This window comes from Ruditapes philippinarum, unplaced genomic scaffold (genome assembly GCF_026571515.1).
Source record: "Ruditapes philippinarum isolate M1 unplaced genomic scaffold, ASM2657151v2 ctg201_1_1_1_1, whole genome shotgun sequence".
Lineage (NCBI taxonomy): Eukaryota > Metazoa > Mollusca > Bivalvia > Venerida > Veneridae > Ruditapes > Ruditapes philippinarum.
Window position 1 is genome coordinate 40,728 of NW_026867332.1, and position 21,188 is coordinate 61,915.

The following is a 21,188-nucleotide window of genomic DNA, read 5'->3' on the forward strand; positions in this document are numbered from 1 at the left end:
AAGAAACAAGAAAACCAATATCATATAGTAATTATCTCCCTTTAACTATTGGTATTATAAGTAGTCTCCAATAAAAAGACTTACTGGAGAGGGTGCAGTGGTAGACCTTACATTATCTGACTCGAAACCCATTGAACCTCCGTTAATCCAAAGTAAATTCAAATAAGATATAATCAACAAATAACAACAACAACACATTCATGTACAAAGCATATGTAGGCCCTAATTATTTTTTGAAATAAATAAAAAATTCTAACGTGACTTTTACCGTAACAGGAATATTGAACATGACTTCATTTGTCTCCCCGAGTCTAATTATGACTTAAATTTTTTCTACATGTAATCAGCAAATTACCGGGAAAAATGCTGTCCGGACGTCCACGGGTTTGCAAATATATTTATTATAGCATGTTCAATCAGAGACATATAATATAATATGTATTTTAACGTCTCTGGTTCAATCTTACATAGCCTTACTATGATCATGGTCTTTCAAATGAATGAATGAATGAATGAATGAATGAATGAATGAATGAATGAATGAATGGATGAATCGATGGATGGATGGATGTGGATCGCATGAATAATGAATTGATGATGATGAATGCGAATAAATGAATGAATGAAACCATGAAGAATGATGAATAATGAAATGAATGATGAATGCATGATGATGATGAATGAAAACCGGAAAAAAAAAATGATGAATGAATGACAATGATGAATGACTAAATATCATGATTTGTATAAATGTTACTTATTTCAATTTTCAACAGAAAGGTCCCCAAACTATGATACAATTATGACTTAAAATTTTTCTACATGTATTATAATCAGCAAATTATCGGGGAAAATGCTGTCCGGACGTCCACGGGTTTGCAAATATATTTATTATAGCATGTTCAATCAGAGACATATAATATAATATGTATTTTAACGTCTCTGGTTCAATCTTACATAGCCTTACTATGATCATGGTCTTTCAAATGAATGAATGAATGAATGAATGAATGAATGAATGAATGAATGAATGAATGGATGGATGAATGAATGTATGAATGAATGAATGAATAAATGAATGAATGAATGAATGAATGAATGAATGAATGAATGAATGAATGAATGAATGAATGAATGAATGAATGAATGACGCTATAATTATAATCAAGTACAATTCGAGGACAATGAATTTTGATAAGTTTATAGACACGTTTCATGGACTAAATATCATCGAACTTGTATAACTAATAAGTTACTTATTTCATATTTTACAATAGAATACCGTTGAAAAGTTTGCGATATTTTGAAATTGTAAACGTAGAAACACTGTGTACATGAATTAAAATGCACAAGAAATCTCCAATTATTTTTTTTCAGAGATTTACTAGAATTTAAAACCCTAGTTTGTAATTTGGTGGAAATTAAATATTCATAGACACGTATTTTAAAATGATGCACCAGAAGCCACCATTTAACAGCATGTAGATTTCACTTTTCCCTGGGGGAGGACCCCAAGACGTAAGGGAAGGGTACCGCTGAGGGTGTAGATCTAGATCTGTGATTGATTCTATCAGGTCTTTCAAATAGATTCAAAATCTAATGGTCGTTTCTCGCGTTGTAACATTGAATGTCTCTGTTATTTAAACACACATGTTTATAGTACCTAAACAGAATAAAATGATTATTAGACCGCACGTAAAGCACGGATCTTAATTTCGTGTTTAAAGTGACCTATGTCGTGACCAATTAGTGTAAAGTGACCCGTCTTTCTAATTTCCCCGCATAACTGTTAACAAGGATTTAATTGGTTCCTAATTCAAGATCCAATCAAATGCCATGTTATATACACTATTTCGCGAAAGTAAACAAATGCCTGAAATGGACGTTCCAAATGTTGCACTTCGTGTTAGCCAGGTAATTTTATATTGTATTGAAAGATTAACATTTCTTTTCGCTTAGGTTTCATTTATTAATGAAATATTTGAGAATGTTAGTCATCTGTAGTTAGATAAATCCTTCTGATTTCTCATAGAGGACAAAATTGTGGTAGTTTACCGGTGATAAGTTAGAAACATGCCTAAGAGATTAGTCCTATCAATACTGTAAACATTAACAAATACCTATTACCTTGTACACTTTTACAACCCTAATATATGTATATTTGTAAGAGAGTTATTTAAAACATAAGTATATTTATTAAAATTTCATACATTTAGAGTCTTAAAATAATAAACAGTCAAATCCATGTAAATTTGTATTGGGATGTCCAGAGTCACAGGGTGGTCTGTCAAAAAAAAAAGGTCCACCCCATCTCAATCTAGAGTCTTTTGAGTCTGCCTTGGTACAGTTCGCCGCGTCTCATCATCAGCACCGTCTTTCAGCTGTCTATTATTTACACCTATTAACTTATTAATGTGGAGGAAAAGAATTTAAGGGTTTTATCTTATGGCTGTCCCCGCACTATTGGGTCATTGTTGTGTTTGCAAACTGGTTTCGATTTTGCAGTGCCAGGACTAAAAGTAGGTGTTATTCTGAATCATAATCTCACTCTGCAATTTCCAGGATGTAGTGAGAGGGGGAGTGGCAATGGATACATTGGCTACAAGTGCTATACTTCTGTGGGTTTTATGGGAAAATCCAAAATATTGTCATGAATTGTTTTAAGTGAAATTATGTTAATTTTTACATTTTTGTTCTAGATAAGTCATTGTGTTTATTTTTGAATTTAACACATTTTTATGATTTATATAACATTTATTTCAGCTAGATGCTGCCGAACTTGATGATGAAATTGTCTCTTTGACAAAATTACAGTTGTCAAAGCTCTTCAAGTACCAACAGGTATATACAAATATTGTAATACATAAATGAATGTTAAAAATTCTTTTTCGTTGAGCAAATAGTGAATTTTATGTGTAATCATGCCAGCATTTAATGCTTACATTCTTTTTAACAAAAATAAAATATAAGCTGCTGTAGTACAGTCTTAGTAGATGGCTCTAAGCTCAATAAGTAAAGCATTAGACTGTAAATTGGGCATCTCAGGGGTTATTGAGGTTGTTTAGGGCCTGTCTTACAAATGATTGGTGCATAAAGATCACAATGATGTAAAATAAAAAAAAATGTTCTTTTTTGTTTCAGACCAATTTTCTTGCAAACTTTGAACCAGAGATAAATGCGGGCATCAAGTATCTTATATGGAAGGTTAGTTCATGTATACAATCTTTTATTTTTAATCTGAATTATTGTTTTAATACTGCAATTTATTTAAATTCGTGGGTTTAAAAATTTTCGTCGGTATAAAACCGATTTTTGTTCTTTAAATTCGGAGGTTGAAAAACCTTTTTGGGAAAATTTGGTTAAAAACCATATTTTAACCTTTATATGCTTTAAACTTTTAATGCTATTTCACATCATTACCCCTTTTTAGCCCAAGAGAAGGTAAACTCTGGCAAGGATTTGTTTAAAAATTTAAGGCTTTATTCGCTTAGAATTTGGTTAATTTTGTAAGATTTTACTGAACTGTTTTGGGTTTGTAATTTAAAGTTGGATATGTTTAAATATGATTAAACATGTCAAGGGTATTTGTCAAAATTTTATTTGAATATGGTTAACTGCAATGTTTTGTATTTTTAGGGAAGCCTAAAAACTTTAAAATAAAAAAAATTTTATCCCCTTGGTTCCTTTTAATTTGCATAATTAATTTCATTTTAAAAATCTTAATGTATGGCATTGTCACTTTTTAAAAATACAGAACTTTTATTGCCTTTTGCAAAACTTTTTTTTTTGGCAACTAAAATGACCGTGCTTGAAGTTTGTTAATTTTCGTTAGATTGTGTTAAAATTTTTGTTAGAAAAGATTGTGACCCATGACAAATGTTTGTGTGAGAATTATTGGCCCCCCTTGACAAATGTTTGTGTGAAAATGATTGACCCCCTTGATAACTGTTTGTGTGATAATGATTCTCCCCTTTGACAAATGTTTGTGTGAGAATGTCAGTGATTGTCCCCCTTGACAAATGATTGTGTGAGAATGATTGTCCCCCTTGGCAAATGAATGTGTCAGAATGATTGTCCCCCTTGACAAATATATTTGTCAGAATGATTGTCCCCCTTGACAAATGTTTGTGTCAGAATGATTGTCCCCCTTGACAAATGTTTGTTTGACTGTTAGAATGATTGTTTCCATTTGTCCCTGACCCCCTTGATAAATGTTTGTGTGAAAATGATTGCCCCCCTTGACAAATGTTTGTGTGAGAATGATTGTTCCCCTTGGCAAATGTTTGTGTCAAATGATTGTTCCCCTTGGCAAAATTAATGTATGTGTCAAAATGTTTATCCCCCTTGACAAATGTTTGTGTCAAAATGATTGTCCCCCTTGACAAATGTATATGTCTGAATGGTTATCCCCCTTGATAAATCTTTATGTCAGAATGACAATATTTTGCAGATCCTAAAAGAATTCATCAACTTTATTGGGAATTTGATGGACTTTGGGCTAGATTTTATTTCATTTGTGTATTCGCATTAATTGTTGATGCGGTTTGATATGTTATTTATTTGGAGACTGAGAAAATAAATTTATCTAATATTATGCTGTGTTTGTTTCTATTTCATGGAAAATGCATTCTCTTCTTTATAGATTCAATGAATTCTGTTAGTTTAATAAAATGCTTTGGTAAGCAACTGTTCTGTTCAAATAGATTCCATTTAAAAACGATTAATTACGTAATGCATGTCATAATTGTAATTAATTACTATTATGCAAGTGGAACATTTTTTTGATACAGTTATTTCCTTCGTAATATCCTGTCTTTTTATTATGAATGTATTCTCTACAATGTCAGCAAATTACCATAACTTTTTCCCTTTTCTTGTTACCTTTAATGATTTTAAACGTAGAATGAACTCAGTATATACGTCAATATTTAGTGAAAGGTGAACATTACATTCACAATTATACCACTCATGCAATTTCCTTGTATTGGCTATGTTTTATTCGTTTTTAATTGTTTACAGTCTCTATTCACGTATATTGAACCAATTGTGAACAGATTTGATTAGTTATTGATTATAAGGCGCAATTAATTTATGTTCTTTCCTCGAGAGACTGTGTGAAATTTTCCTTTTTATCATAGCTACATGATAAAACTGACAGGAAAGGAACTCTGCTGCACTGCGTTTAGATTGGCTGCCAACTAGAGATTAGAAGTTTTAATTGAATTTAAAGAGACTGTTTTATTTATTTATTTATTTACTAAAATCTAGGCAACAAGGAGGTTGTTGGATGAGAAAGCAAGACCTGCTCTGCTGCATACATAGAGTTCTAGCTTAAGATTATATTCAGTAGACATCATAATTTGTAAACTGCTTTTTCAGTTCTGTACATTAACATCATTTAAATTACATTTGTACTACATGTACTATACAAACAGTATTGCAAATTTGAATGCTGACTCTCAACCCATAGCCTACTTCCCATAAATGATTATACCAATGCAATCAGTGAAGATCAGCCGGCACATCATTTATAATTGTCTGATCATGGTCTGAACTGTTCATTATTCGCTCAGTAAATATGTTGAAATTTCTCCTAAAAAATGAAAATCAGGTTGTCCTGATTGAAAATGATATTTAGTGTGGAAAGAGTTTTAAAAAAATTGTGCCCAACATTTCTTATGTTATCATGTATCTCCAATACAGGGGCAGTCTGTATCATATTATGTACAATGTATATAAATGACCACCAAGTTAAAGAACAATTAAATTGATTGGGAAGATGAAAGTGGTCAGTGAAGGATAAATAAATCTTAGACTATTTAATCAATTAAAATTACTGGTGTGTGACCAGTATAGCGATTTTTCAGGAACTTATTCTGTTCATTATTTTAATCAAGGTCAAGTTCTTATTGCCAGCTCACATATCTCAATCTGTTAAAGCAGTAGACTTGAAATCTCACCATTGAAAAAAACTCTTCTGGAGGTAGATGTAGTATTATAAATAAACTCAAATGCACATACACAAGTTCTTAGGACTTGGTAAATATTAGGTAAATATAACAGACTTATCTTGATGTGTGATAACTTTGATGAGATACACTGGTCATATACATTCAAGGTCATATCATATGTTAGGGCAAAGGTTAAATTACTAGTAAATAAGATTGGACATTAGACATGTACCGTGCATAAAATATTTATCTTTGGCACATCATAAGTTGTTTTTTTTCAAGGTCAATCTAGAAATACATGTACCCAGTAAAACTAAAGTGGATGATCTTTAACTATATTTAATTAGGATTTTAGTCATTTCAAAGTGAATTTTTTACTTGATTTTTTGAAGAGAGTCATACAGAAGAATTACAATGCAAGTCATACATATATTATACTCCAATATATACATACATGTAAATGCATAATTATGAAGCCCAATAATTTCTTAAAGGTGCGAACAGAAACTGGAAGAAAAAATTGAAATGTAATGTCAAAAACTGATAATACTTAATTTTTTTTTCAAAACTATAATAAACATGGCATGTTAAGATAGATTTGAAAGATATGTTAAAGTTGTGTTGTTGTTGTTTTTTTTTACAAAATAAAGTGTTGTTGTCAACCTAAATGGCTGTTCAATATTATATAGATTTTAAAAATAATCACAACATGCTTTGAACATAATTATTTATTAGAGTAATATCATGCAAACTTTGATTGATTTATAATCTCCCATCATGCAATCTCCAGTTTCAATTAAATGCTTCAACTGTCTTTTAATAACTACCTGGGAATTTTCTGAAGGTCATATAATCTGTATATACATGTACATGGAAACATAAATGTCAACATTAGTAAGATATACATACATGTATATATATGTGTAAATTATTCATAAATTGCTTATAGTCTTGAAGAATGAAGTAGGTTATTTGTAAGAATTAATAAGTTCTTACATTTTTAGCTTAGCTCTTTAAAAAGATGTATCTAATTGTTATATGAAACAAATTATTTGTGAAAAAGGTATTTGTTAAAAATGAATTTGTCCTAGGTACAGTCAAACTCACCTCTAAGTAAATGCCAACTATATAACAATTTACTCTAAAGGCCATCTCTATTTCATTACTAACAATGCAAAACACCATGTTTCAAGAGTATTAAATGTTCAATTTTTGCTGACTGAGGTCACTTCTTAGATAGTAAGTTTTACTGTAGAAGTTTTACTTCTTATTTAGTTTTTTTGCATGATAATTATTCTTGTAATTCTTTAGCAAACATCATCTCCATTCCCACATTTAATATGTTACTTTTTTGACTGGGTTTACAGGCAAAATCTTAGATACCCCTTTGTGCATTGTTTCAGTGACACTTATGTATCTACAATGTAAGTACTCTGCATTTAGAACTACTGACTTTATCTGAGCTAGCTGTGTTGTTTACTGCTAACATGAAAGAAATCATAGTCCCTGACTGGTTTTCAAACTCACGGCAATATGGGGCAGGTGATACCTGTAGTCAGCAACATTAACCACTTTGCCAAAGAGGCCATCCTTACTTTTCACTGTTTTGAGGTAAATTGTAGGTTTATAACAAACGTCTATATTTGTTTATACAAAAGCATTGTAATTTGAATGGTAAAACATACTTTGAGTGTATTTTCATATCAATTTTTATGAACCACATTTAGGGAAATAGATTACAGATTTTGCTTCAAAAAACTTTACATATTTATGATTCAGCATTTCCATACACACTAGTATGAGGTATTGATTATCAAGTTTTATTGTTGATTAAATCATTTTATGTGACAATGCACTCTTGTATGTTTGTTTTCCCTTTCATGTGTACTAGTGTGATAGTTTGTTATTGCTAGGAAATGTTCAATTCATCTAACTTGTTCAAATTGATTACTGGTGTAAATTACAATGATGTATGAAAACATGCAGCATTAACTCATTGAGCAATATGGGTGGTGATTTCATGCCACCAATATTAGAAGTAAGCCAGACTAATAGTCACTGTTTTTTGGGGCTGCAAATTCATATTTTAACTGAATTGTTAACATAATATTATGTTATAATACATGTAGGTCATATTGTAATATATTTAATTATAATGTTATATAATGTTATAATATTTTGAATGAGATATTGCCCAGGCTGAGTTTTAAATTCAGAACAGTAAAGAAAAGTCATTAATGAGAAGTTTAGACATGCTGTCTTATTTCTGTTTAGACTCTTATTGATTAACTTACGTTTTCTGTCAGTTGATTTTGTCTAAATATGTTGTAACTTTACTTTTGTTTTAAAATTGTTTAAAACCAGATATTAATTATTAATTTGATTTGTAATTTGAGCGTTAAATCTACATAGTACTATTATTATACAACTGCTAATATTATTTGGAAATTGTTCAAAAGTCCCTTTGTCTTGAATTATTTTAAGACAATAAATTGTAAAGAAATTTTTTTGACAATGAGTTTAAAGTGTGTGGGAATAATTATGACTTCGTGGTTTTAGGAGTGCTGAATAATTAAAATTGTAGACGAAATAACCTTACTTGTTCATATCCCATGTAAAGTCCTGCAAGTGGGGAGGACTGTAGAAAAGGAGCATAACTTCTAACCCCTCTTGCTGGTAGGTAGGTCAAGGACGGATCCTCTGATCTGTGCGGTGGTGGTCTTGGCCTTGTGTACTTTGACCTCAAGCTGTCATAGCGGCTAAACTTTAGCTCAGTACTAGGTTCCTCCACATCGTCAGTATTTGGTTCGAATATGTCACTCACTACTGACTCCCTGTCATAAACTGCATTAATAATATCATCTGTGTCCACCGACTTGTTTGGTGTACTCGATGGAACAGGTGTTAATCTGGCGTAAGCCCCACTTTGCAGTGTACCACTGTCAAAAGATCTTTTCTGCATAGTTGTGGGGAAATCCATGTAATTGTCTGCTGAAACATTCAGCTCAGTATCGTCACTAACACTGTGAATATAACTATTTCTGTCACTTTCATCATCTTTCTGGTCTTCTTCCCCTTCAACAATTTCCCTATCTGAAGGAGGATCCTGCATAACTATCTCAGAAATCTCCATATCACTCACAACCTCTTTCAGATTAGATTTGGTCAGTTTATTTTCCTGTTCCATGCGATCACTATCATCTTCATCGCTAATTATTGGGTCATCGGCTGATTGCAAGGTGTCATGTTGACCTGAGTGACCTAGGTCAATCTCTTTGTCTTCTAATGTTATTTCTTTATCTTCTTGATACTGTTTTTCATCAATAGTTGAACTCTCTGATTCCTCAGTAGAAAAACTTAAGCTTTTATTAAAACTTTCTTCTTTCACCTGGTCTGGACTTTCAGTTTTTTGCTCTAAAACCATCATAGGCTCTTCACTGGTTCCACTGTCTTCATCTTGCGTCACAACCCCTTCCAGAACCTCTTCAATCTCCTCACTTTCTTCATCCTCTGACCCCTGACCTTTATCACTTCCATTTGTATCCTCTCGGTCTTTATCCATGCTTTATTTTTCTCACAAGGTAACAATGAATAAATCTAAAGGTAACCAAATGTTGTCATCATTTACACTATTCACAAAGCAATATTGCAACACTTTACTATTAATTTACTTTTTGTCAAATTGATTTAAATGTTCTCAATACAGGGATATGTAGATTTCCGATATTTCCTATTTTTTTGATAACACAATCATTATTTACATGCTCAGTCAGTCAGCTTATTGAAGTGCGCTCATCATGTATACACAATGTCAGTTCAGTATAGTTTGTATTCCCACCTGGATAAACTCTTTTCAGATAACCAGTCCCGATAATCATTCAAATATATTTTGCAAACACTGCACCAGTCTGGATTTTAAATATTACAAAAATTGCTCAGTGGCAGAAGGCCAGATTTTTAACTCGTATCAGCAATGTGTCCTTCAGTCTCAATAATATATTACCTTTACAAATTATTGATCAGCGTTTGCTAATCTCGGCTCCTATCTTTAACAATAGCTCATACCACACCGATTGGATACCCAGCCCCATACATACACTGATTGTTTAACATAAGAATTGATAGATTTTTTTTCTTCTCTTCCAAGGTATTGACTCACTGAGGGAAATGCCTTTGGGATAAACTCAAAGAGCAGATCTATATAATTAAGTCTGCCTTAATTAGCTCAACATGTTACATGTACTCAGGTCTTGGTCAATACTAAGTATTGATACAGAATATCCGATATATTCAAAAGGCAACATGTGCGCTGAGAAGTGCCAATTAACATGTTATGATATTGAGTAAATGCTCTTAAATGTAATATTATGCCATAAATGTTATCTCGTACGTGGATTAAGGGTACTAAAATATGTATTACATAGGATAGACCTAAAATAATACATCTAGAAATACCACTTCAGATATTAAGTTGATTATTAACTCAAATGTCATTAAATGCCACCAAGGGATTCTAATAAATTTTTGTGTTATTTAATTCTTTTGTCTTTTATGACTGAGATCTTGATTGTAAATATTACAGTAGTCTGGTTATAGATTTTCAATTGCTTTAGATTTCTATGCATGATTTCTAGTATAGGCCAGACTGATTTATTGTGTGCATAGTTTTTAGAGTGAACATCATAAATCATGCACTGACATTAAATTTTTAATTGACATTCATATTTATAATAGAGTTAGTTGTTAAATACATGTTATACATCTATATATCTATTTCATGCTGATTTTCTAATGACTGATTATAAAGTGTTTATCTGCATGATTTACACAGTAAGGGCTATTTTTGCCCATTTTGACCTTTTTGGTTAATTTTGTGGATATTAAGTGCCGTTTGCAATATTTAATTTACTTTTCTTTGTTCACTTCACAATATTTTACTTTTAAAATACATTTCCAAAATTTTCATGAAAATTTGCACGAATCTTGAGGCATGCTGCTTTAATGATATTATTAAGGGTGACCTTTGATCATTTGATCTGATTATCTGTCTTGTTAAATTGTCATATTTATTATTGATCATTTTGTATGGCCAAGAAACACTTTCATTAATAATATTATCATAGGCAATTAATGTAAGCTGCTTAAAAATTTGTCTTCTCTGACCATATTATTTCACTTTTTAATACCCGGTATAATCTATAGGTCAAGCTCATCTTGAACTTTTTGACCAGAACTCTTAATTTTTATCTTTTAGATAAATTATATGTCTGCCAGACTTCCCGAAAGTTAAAAAAAAAAAGTGTCAGACATTCGGTCTGACCCAAAGGAAATCTGTCAGACCAAATGAAATTAAACAAAATCAAAGGAAAACTTGTGTTTATATTTCTAAGACATTTTTTGGTTTTAATTTTTTTGCTGTAAAAATTGGCAGTCAGTACAGCGCATTTTCACCTCCTCCATGTCGTACACCAACCATTCACAGTCCTGCTTCCATTTTTCATTTAATTTTGTTTCAGGTCTATTCTTTTTATCCTTTTACTGCTGTTCTGTGTTCTCCCCTAGCATAGATTTTCGTTTTTTCCCAGGTTTGACACCTTCATTTTGTATACATGTGACTTGGATAAAAGCTGGACAGTCAGACCGATCCACAGTAAAGAATCGTCTGACCTAATCGAAATTTATCGGACATGTTCGTCGGACCGACATATTATGGAAGTCTTGTCTCCTCTCATTATTAAACCCATAGCGCTACCCTAGGGTAACAACTGAATCTACGCATGTGATCAGAGTATACCGATATAGGCCGGCACATTTGTGCAATCTTATCATTATCTGCACTTATTTACTATTCAGTCAGTATTCATTTTGAAATTTTCCTTTAAAAAATAATAGAATTAATGGTGATGTCCAAAATGAAAGATGGACAAGTCCATTTAAAATATTGAAGGTGGTTACAAAACTGCCTAATTGGACATATGAAAAAATAAATGTTTTAATCATATATACCAGTAATACTTTTCGAATAAACATTTCATAACTTTTTTTATTTTGTATCAAAATTAACTGTATAATAAATGATCTGAGTAACTTAGTTCTAAGAATCAGAGAATGATGTTATTAAGATACATGTTCTTGAACCAGTCTAAAGCCATTAAATCTGATTGGCTGATTCTAGAAATATAATTATTTAAGTTAGCCAATTGAATAGCAGCACCTTGAGACTGGTTTACTGTTTGTGAAAATTTTATTTGGCCTTGACATTTTTTATCTATGATAAGTTAACTTTGCATCAATGTAATGAGAATTATCCTCATTATGTCTCATTAACTGTTGTATAATGCCAGTAGATGCATTTTAAACTTAGATAATCAATATAGAAATTGTATATAATCAATATAGCAATTGTGTGTCAACAGGTAGAATTTCATGTATATACATTGACACAATGTTAATGGAGAAATGTTGACAAATTTACATTAATCATTGATGATCAGATGAAAGGGTTCTAAGATATTCCTTTGTAAGAGTATTGGAAACATTTTAGGAAACAAAATAAGTCTTTACAATTATGATTGTCTTATCTATTGTATTGTATGATCAGTAATAGATTGAATTGTTTCATTTAAAGGCCCATTTTGTCCTGGAAAAAGCTTTTTTTGTGTTTCCACAGGAAATACTCATTTGCCAATTATCTGATCCATATTTTGCTTCTGTTTAAGCTTTTGGCAATTAATACACTTTGTGATTTAGTACTTTAGTATGAAAGTCAAAATACTACTTTGTTTACATTTTAGGGTAAAAATGACACTCCAAACTGAAGAGTTGGGGGATGGGGTACTAGGGGAGATAACAAGTGTCTGCTAGTGCATTATACATGTATTGCATTATGTGCATAAACTTACTGCTATGACTTCTTCTAAACTGCTACTGCTACTGTAACTGTCCTCATGTTGTGCTCTACCATTCTAGAAATGATACAGAAACTTTGAAAATCATATTAATGTACTTGTAATACACAACTAACCATGAGTTCAGTTATCAGTTCTCAAAACTAAAAGACTAATAAAAGAATCCATATGTGGCTAAGTCATCCTAGAAAATGTTTTTACTTGCAAGAATGATGAATTATAAATAAAAAATCAGTGAAAGTAATTAGAAGTTGCATGAATCTACCAAAATGTTTAGAGGTTTAAATCTTTAGTTGTGTTTCAAACTTAAAATTGCATTTATTGTAAAGAATTGTCAGTTAATTAAATGTTTCTTTCAAAAGCAATCTTATAGAGCGATTCAAAATTCAAAATTCATAAATTGATACAGGATTTCACATCTCTATTTGTCAGGTAACTATGGTATTACCTTGTCATCACTGAGGTCAAGTTTAAGTGATTCAGCTGCATCTTCAAACTGTTCTTGTTCAGCTGATACATCTCCCATATTGTCTATACTCTCATCAAACTATAATATTATATTTTTGTATCTCAGATAAATGCATTGTCTCACAATTTAGTTCATTGCAAACTTAAGTTTTCCAATAAAACTCGCTCAAAAAGGCTCTTTTGTTTAAAATTTTAATAAATGTATATGTACAATTTGATAAATATTCATGTATTGGAGTTGCTCTGATTTTGAAAAATTTACCATTTAAAGTGTTAAAAAGTCAAAAATTCTAAAATTTATAGAACCAACTGTCCAACAGTTTAGGTGTCTAATGGGTCAGACTGCGCTGAAGTCTTATTTCAGGTACGTGTTGAGTATCGCCACCAGCATTGTAAGATATAAAATTTGCATTGAGTTGAATGTTTAATACTAAATAGCCACTAAAGACCTGGGTCCGAGGTTATAAATAAATTTTCTCCAAGCTCCATCTCAGATCTTAGGTATTTGATTGGTCAGAAACTCCCGACAGAGTGTACACTGACCAATGAATATCCTGAAATGTGAGACAATGTTTAGAAAAAAGTTTTATAACCTCGGGGCCAGTTACTTTTCTCAAAATGGAGCTCAGTTTTGATTAATATTATACCATGAATATAAAGAATAGACATTAAGTTTAAATTCTGGATGACATGTGTGAATTAATGCTATTATATAAATAAACATTTCAAGAATTCCAAGAACGATATCATTGCTATTAGCTCCTTTTAAAAAAACTTCATTATAAAATGGTTAAATATTCACCAAGTTATATAAAATACTGTGTATATTTAAGGTTTTACTAGTAATAATCATGTGTAATTGTTGAAATATGTACCTGTACACTAATATCAGGGTCGGCAATAGGTCCTGATGTGTCATGTGACATGTCAAGTGACTGATCAGCTGACTTGATATTTACATCATCATCATCAGCTTGCTCTCCTTCCACTGACACCTCCGTTACAACTATTTTAACTCCAGACTTGTCGACAGTTTCTTCGGAATTATCCGCCATTTTGAAATCCTTATCTTCTCTTAATTAAAATCCATTGATTTTACACTTGTACTGGGTGTCGATTTTTTTAATTTCGAAAAAAAAAAATCAAAATGAAATGTTTCAACTTGTTGTTTTAACGAGAGAACAATAGCACAGTTTCTCGATGACCATATAAATGTATTGATTTCTGAATCATTGAATTCTTTTTGCCCCCACAAGCTTTTAATGAATTAAAAATAAACAATGCAGCTTATGTTACATTTATAATGTATTAATTTCATTTTTCCATTTTACAACAAATAATTTAGAAATCGTTGAAAATTTCATGATTTCTTGACAATGTCCTTTAAACTCGACAGTAATTCGTACCCACCTCGGTATAATAACTCTAAGTTAATACAAAGCCATTGAAATGCATTTAAATGGAAATTTTATACACATTGTCTTGTTAAATTTAGAACAAAAGCTTTATTAGCCCACATTAATTTATGTTCTAGACTTAATCATTAACTTGCTGACCCATCAAGCCTATATAAAAGTTTACTTTTACTCAAATTGATCTCTTTGGGGTAATTAAAATGTTGAGCAAAGATTTGGTGACAGTCTTGAATGCATATGTTAAGTGTTTCTTTTGAAAGTGAAATTGAAGTTTATATTGAAACAAACAGATGAACGTTATTAAGTAATCTAAGTACAACAAAAATGTTTAAACAGAGATAGATAATATTACACTTTCTGATTTTCAATGCCTAAAAAAGTTTAAAAGACAAAAATGCCTATTGTGTATAATAGTAACATGCATTTAACAAGACTAATCTTTGTATATTAAGTGATTGTTTTTAATTTTATATGTATAATTTTTATATCGATTTGATAATTTTGTCCAAATATTTAAACCTATGGACTGCTTGCAGCAATCATTAATGCACTTTTTAGTCAATACATATTTTAAAACTCCACCGAAAAATGAGGATTGTTTTTGTCAAGATTGAACGATGGACAAGTCTAGTGCATTTTATATATTCCTTAACATGTTATATCCAACATGCAAGCAGGACTTGCTTTATATAATAATACAGTTAAGTTTGTAAGTTTTAGTTTGAAATGTGATGTGTGTTTCATTAAGACTCCTAAAAATACAAACCATGTTCATAAAAGTTCAATCTTTTATTTATACACTTAACAAATTACAATGTTTGCAAAAATTTATGAAAATTACGACACTCGATAGATCTGGAAGCATGCTGCTTTAAATTGTAAGTGATTGTGTGCCCATTAAAACAATTTATTCCTAAAGAAAAATCAAAAGATTCTTGTGTGACAATGTTATGTTACATGTATGTTTGAAATGAATAGAAAGTTGAAACATTTGATAAATGAAGGATTATGCAAATACATGTTACTTGTTTTGATAAAATTAAATATTTCTTTAAAGGCCCATTATGCCTTAGAAATGCCTCATAAAGACTTTTTCCTTTTTGTGTAAAAAAGTTACTCATAGGCCAAATAACCTAATCTACTTTCGCATCTGCTGCTTTTTTGGCAATGAATACATTTATAGTCATTTAGTATTTTACATAATATTATGGAAGTCAAAATACTTTCTTTACATATTTCTACTTTTATTATATTTCTACTTTTATGTAGTGCTACTTTCTACAGGTAACAAGTATCTAACAAGCTGTACAATGCAGTAAATTCATGTTTGCCCTTTCTTAAAAAGTAAATATTTATTTGTTTCTGGGGCATAATGTACCTTTAAAACCGTGTTATGATTATATTTTTTTTCCTTTTATTCAGTTTTCTGTGAGTGCCAGTGAGTCAACACTGGGGCAGTCTATGCTGAATTTGAAATACTTTAATGAGCGGGGGCAAACATGTACCAGTCGTTGGATTTCACACAGCCAGAAGTTACTGTATGCCCTTCTTCTGATTGGCTGTCCATGGTTAAAGGAAAGGTCACATGACCTCATCAGAATCTTTAATGTTCAAAAATGGAGGGAAAAGGTTTGTAAGAATTCCAGTAAACAATTAGGTGACATTGACTTAATCATATTTTATTGCTAATACATGTATATACTTATTAATATACACAGAAACAACATGTTTTCAAAATGATAAATAGCGAAAGGGTTGGACCCTAGTTCTTTCAACATAAGCGTTTGGCTCTTCCTGCAAAGGTTACAGTGTTGCTCTGTCTATAAACATTAGATTAAACTTATCTAAAGGTACATAGTTTAACCCTTTAGTAATGAATTACCGTAGTCATGCATTAAATTTGAAACAGTCTAGTGAAAGCTGAAAGGATTTTAATATAAAAATAGAGCTCCCAACAGTATAGGGGATGTCAAAGCCCAAAAACAGCAAAGGATATGAATAAGTATGAAGGCATGAATGTACAGTCAAAGGCCACCTAAAGATTTTGGAGACCAAGCACAACTGTTACAGTCAAATGGTCTTTATTTGGAGGTTACTATGATATATTTAATCAATGAAGGCTTTTTGAAGCATAGTCCTTTATTTACAGGGTTGCCTCTATTTGAAGGTGACACGGGTTTAACTGTTTATCTATCTATCATTACTAAGCATTCCAATTGTCTTAAATATTTATGTTAAAACAGGAGACTAAATTTTCATTTTACATTTATTAGAAACTTTTTTTTATAGGCATTGAAAGTAGCTTTAAGTTAAAACAAATCAACAACCAAACCAAACTTCTATGTGTGCATACTGTAAAATCAACAAAATGGCTGTTCAATTAAATTACTTCAACAAATTTATGTTTGTTCAGTAGTATTAATGTATTTCAAACTGTCCAAATTCAAATTAATTAACCGTTAATCTTTATGAAGTGCCCATAACAAGACACTTAAATGCGGTTAAATTCAGAGAATGATTTAAGTAATTCTCTCTTCTTTTTTGCAGATTGAAAAAGTAATAAAGTGGATAGAAACAGGGTTTAAAGTGGCAACTTTAGTGAATTTTCTTATATTTCTAAGACAAGGGTCGTATCTATCATTGCTGGAGAGGATTGTGGGAATTTGGTCAGTGTTTCCAGAGAAACAAGGCATGAGACAGGTAATTTAATCTGGTCAAGCTAGAGTTTGCTCCCTTTAACCTGTGTTAGGCAAGCTAGAGTTTACTCCCTTGAAAGTGCTGTATTTGTGTAGTGGCTTTGCCGTGCTTTGAATTTGAATGTTGCATTTGAAACTTTCAGAGACTTTTATATTGAAATTCAAGGAAATAAGCTTCCAACATTGTAGTGCCTGGTCTGACTGTATCTGCAGGCTTGCCTGGCTCTATACTGGTGGCAAAGGCTAAACAATTTGGTTCTAGCAGGTGAAGGGATAATTTGATGTCAGATAAAATTGTGTCAGGCTGGCTAGAGTTTGCTCCCTTTTATATTGTTAAGGCATGGTTAAGTTTGCTCCCTTTGAATTTGGAATATTTGGACTGTAACAAGTTATGTTGAATTACAAGAATATTTGCATTTGACCAAAATATTATAAATCATGCATGCATGTTTAGCTATTTACTATTTAAAGAATAGTTGACCATCCTCACCTTTTCCCTCGTGGTTGAAGTTTAATTTTGCAACTTTATATTTCATCAACTGATGATTAAAATGAATGTATTCTCTTAAACCGTTAAACTTTATCTTTTAGATCAATATAAGGAACATATTATTTTGAATACTATTATCTTCATGCATGGTACTTTATATTAAACATTTTGAAACAATATTTTTGAAGACTGTGCATACTTCAGTAGATACATACTCTTATATTAGTTTTGTTTTAGATAAGATGTTAAAATATTGAATAACAAACTTCTTAACTGTATTTGAATTATTTCTATGTATACATTATATAGTTTCCTATTCTTTTTAAAACCTTTATTTCAATGCTAAACATCTTTTTTTCCAGGTAACATTTGAATACATGACAAGGGAATTACTATGGCATGGATTTTCAGTAAGTTGTTGCAGTGTGTACAGAATTTATTATATTATGATTTTTGAGTCTATATAAAAGAAAGAACTTAGACTCTGCACATATATCATTTATTTAAGGGGCTCCACTGATGTTCAACAGCCTAAAAACCAAGAATTTGAAATTGGACAGTTTACTGTAAAATATGAAAAAATGTTAAGAAAGAAGATTGCTCAATTTTGAATTGAAAATCTTACTTATTCCAGTTGAAAGCTTTAAAACTTTTCATTCTATGTTACTTTTCTTAACAAAAAAATATCGAGTGAAATATCTGAAATTTTGCAGAATACCTATGGGTTTAGGCCTTAATCAGGTGGTACATGTACATAAATCTAGAAGGAAAAAACAACATTTTCAGTCCCATCATTACATGTCAAAAAACCTCAGTGGTGTCCCTTTAATATAGTATTAAAGCACTCTAAGTGTTTATTATGAAATGCAATCTTTGTCAAATTTTTATAGTCAGATTCTCAGGGTTAATCAAGCTAGATAAAGCTTTTGTGGCCAAGTAACAGAGCATTAAAACAAACATTTGTACGAATAGCCCATGCTTATAGGAAAACATTGTTGGAACCCAATGGTACTGATTTCACTTAACTACATATGAGAAAGAAGTTTATACATAACAAGTATGCATGGGTTACCGAGGATGATAGGAAAAAATATGTGAAAGTATGATGAAGCTGTATTCAGAGTTTTACATGTGGTAAAATGGCATTCTATTTGACATTATAATGTTACAAATGTATATTAACATTCTTTCTGGTTCTACTCAAGTGCCCTTTTGTGCCTGAAATAATGCAGGGAGAGGCACCTGAGATCTTCCTCAACCAAAAAGCTGGAAAGTCGTCATACATGTATGACCTATACTGTATTGGTGCGAGATAAAACCCAACAAAAAAAACAAAAACATTCCAATCAGAACTACACTGTTTGAAGAAGGATGTGACTGTCAACAGAGAGATAGCACATGAAATAAAATATAACATTACACTGTAATTGCTTTTTTTCAGGAATTCCTTTTCTTTGTGCTTCCACTAATCAATTTTCAAAGACTCAAAAACTTTGTGGTTCAGAAGTTCTTGTCATCATCAACTATGACTAGCCGTTCTTTAGATACTAAACGTGACTACACAACATGTGCCGTTTGTGGTGAATGGCCAATCAGAGCTCAAGAATTTGGTTGTCCACATGTCTTCTGCTACTTTTGTCTGCAGGTAAAAACTCATTTTTATGTCCAACAGCTAGTTTGTAAAGAAATGAATTCTCAAGAGAAGAACAACTTTCAAATGTTTGTTGTTGACTTACTTAATTACACAGCTTGTTGATGTAATTTAAGAAAATAGACTTTCATTTAAGTTACAACCTTCCAGTTCAGAGATGAAGCAAAGAAGTAAAACAGTCAATAAAGGCGGAGTTAGTTCTGTTTATTGTTTAAGACATGGGATTTATTTTCAAGACATTGGTATAGTTTTAGCATGTCTGTTTTGAAGGAAAATGTCAAGCTATAATGATAGCTGCATCATTGTAAAAAAAACTTAAATATAGCCCATTATTCAAACTTCAAATACTTGCTTTTCATGACAAGATGCAGTTATAATACAAGGGGCATAATTCTAAAAGCTTTTAGTTATTGGAGTTATGTCCCATTTTAAGTAGTCTAACTGGTTGCACTTAATGGATAAGTGTTAAAACAACATGCAGTGCTCTTGATCAAAAGTTGTGTCTGCTATTCAATGTTTTGCTTGGTTTATTTTCAAAATGTTTGGTTTATTTTACAGAGTAATTACAAAGCAGATCCAAGTTATGCATGTCCTCTCTGTTCCTGGAAAGTTGGAGATGTTTCAAGTATTCACAATGTGTCATTTATAATGAAAGACAATGACGATGTTGATGATACCTGATATTCTATGCTAAGATACAATCTCTGTGTGCCATATATTCTTGGACATATAAGAGCCAGACTTAAGTCTTGTCAAAGGATGAAAATTATATAAGAAAACAAAAGTATGGGTTGATGTTGAAAGCAAATTGTGATACTGTATAAAAATTATACTGTGACATATTAAAAAGAATTGGAAACATAAGTGAAGATAAAAATTCTTGTTATATTTTTATTGTTGAAAAGATGATTTATAATTCTCCTATTTGAGGTTCGTAACTTCCTTTTTTTAAGTTTTGGCTAGCTGTTGATCAAACATTCTCTTTAAAATTTGTTTAAACTTGTCATGGTCTCAGATAAAGCCTGGTTACAAGGATACAAGGTCTGATACAGAAGTAGTCATAGGAGCCAAGAATAGTTTTAAATAATTATGTAAAGAATCATGATGATGTCCTCGACAAAAGTTTGTCATACTTATCGCCCCCAACTTCGGGTAATTTCTTTCACTTTTATGGAAAAATGTGTATAACTTTTTTGTCAGATATTTTGTGGCTTACAGCTTTGATATTATCATGAAGCACTGCAGTCATGATAATGAACCATTACAAAAGTTTTCCCTGATAATTTTGTAAGACTTGTATAGAAAATTAACTGTCCTGAGCTTTAATTGATATTACATGTTTCAGATTACCATAAGTTTTAAAGGGGATCATGCAAGGATGCCAGAGACAAAACTTTAAAGTAATTAGGTTGTAAAAAGAATGTTTCCACACCTGCAAGATCACCATGCACATACGGTCCACTGTTTAAGGTGTCTGCTTGAAAACAAAAGGATGGTCAATTTTTTCACATACTTTCTCAAGATGTCAGAATGAATAAGTTTTAACTTAAATCTTTTGTTTCTGGTAAAGTCAAAGGAAAACATTTCACCTCAACACCTTCCCTTTGCT

The 21,188-nt window shown here is 31.3% G+C and overlaps 2 protein-coding genes across 4 annotated transcripts in view; one reads left to right on the plus strand and one right to left on the minus strand.

Moving 5' to 3' along the window:
* LOC132735747 (rootletin-like) overlaps window positions 1–14,939 on the minus strand; it is a 55,640-nt gene extending 40,701 nt beyond the window's left edge. Inside the window, exons 1-3 of one of the 3 annotated variants that reach the window (XM_060722738.1) lie at window positions 14,203–14,939; window positions 13,308–13,406; window positions 12,854–12,916 (exon numbers count right to left, since the gene is read on the minus strand). In XM_060722738.1, the coding sequence (XP_060578721.1) occupies window positions 12,854–12,916; window positions 13,308–13,406; window positions 14,203–14,382 (342 nt within the window). In that variant the 5' untranslated portion in view covers window positions 14,383–14,939. Of the gene's footprint in view, window positions 1–8,550; window positions 10,648–12,853; window positions 12,917–13,307; window positions 13,407–14,202 lie in introns of those variants that run through there. The other 2 variants (XM_060722737.1, XM_060722736.1) reach the window with 2 other exon arrangements.
* LOC132735748 (peroxisome biogenesis factor 2-like) lies at window positions 1,802–20,500 on the plus strand. The gene is made up of 8 exons (XM_060722739.1): window positions 1,802–1,914; window positions 2,764–2,841; window positions 3,142–3,204; window positions 16,165–16,371; window positions 17,290–17,442; window positions 18,291–18,338; window positions 19,370–19,573; window positions 20,138–20,500. Exons 1-8 carry the CDS (start codon window positions 1,837–1,839, stop codon window positions 20,258–20,260), a joined length of 954 nt encoding a protein of 317 aa, XP_060578722.1. The 5' UTR covers window positions 1,802–1,836; the 3' UTR covers window positions 20,261–20,500.
* Window positions 20,501–21,188: the final 688 nt, after the last annotated feature.

Coding starts and splice junctions, on each gene's coding strand:
- LOC132735748 (XM_060722739.1), top strand. CDS start 1,837: ATGTTATATACACTATTTCGCGAAAGTAAACAAATGCCTGAAATGGAC. Junction 2,842..3,141: donor AGCTCTTCAAGTACCAACAG/GTATATACAAAT, acceptor TTTTTGTTTCAG/ACCAATTTTCTTGCAAACTT. Junction 19,574..20,137: donor TCTGCTACTTTTGTCTGCAG/GTAAAAACTCAT, acceptor TTTATTTTACAG/AGTAATTACAAAGCAGATCC.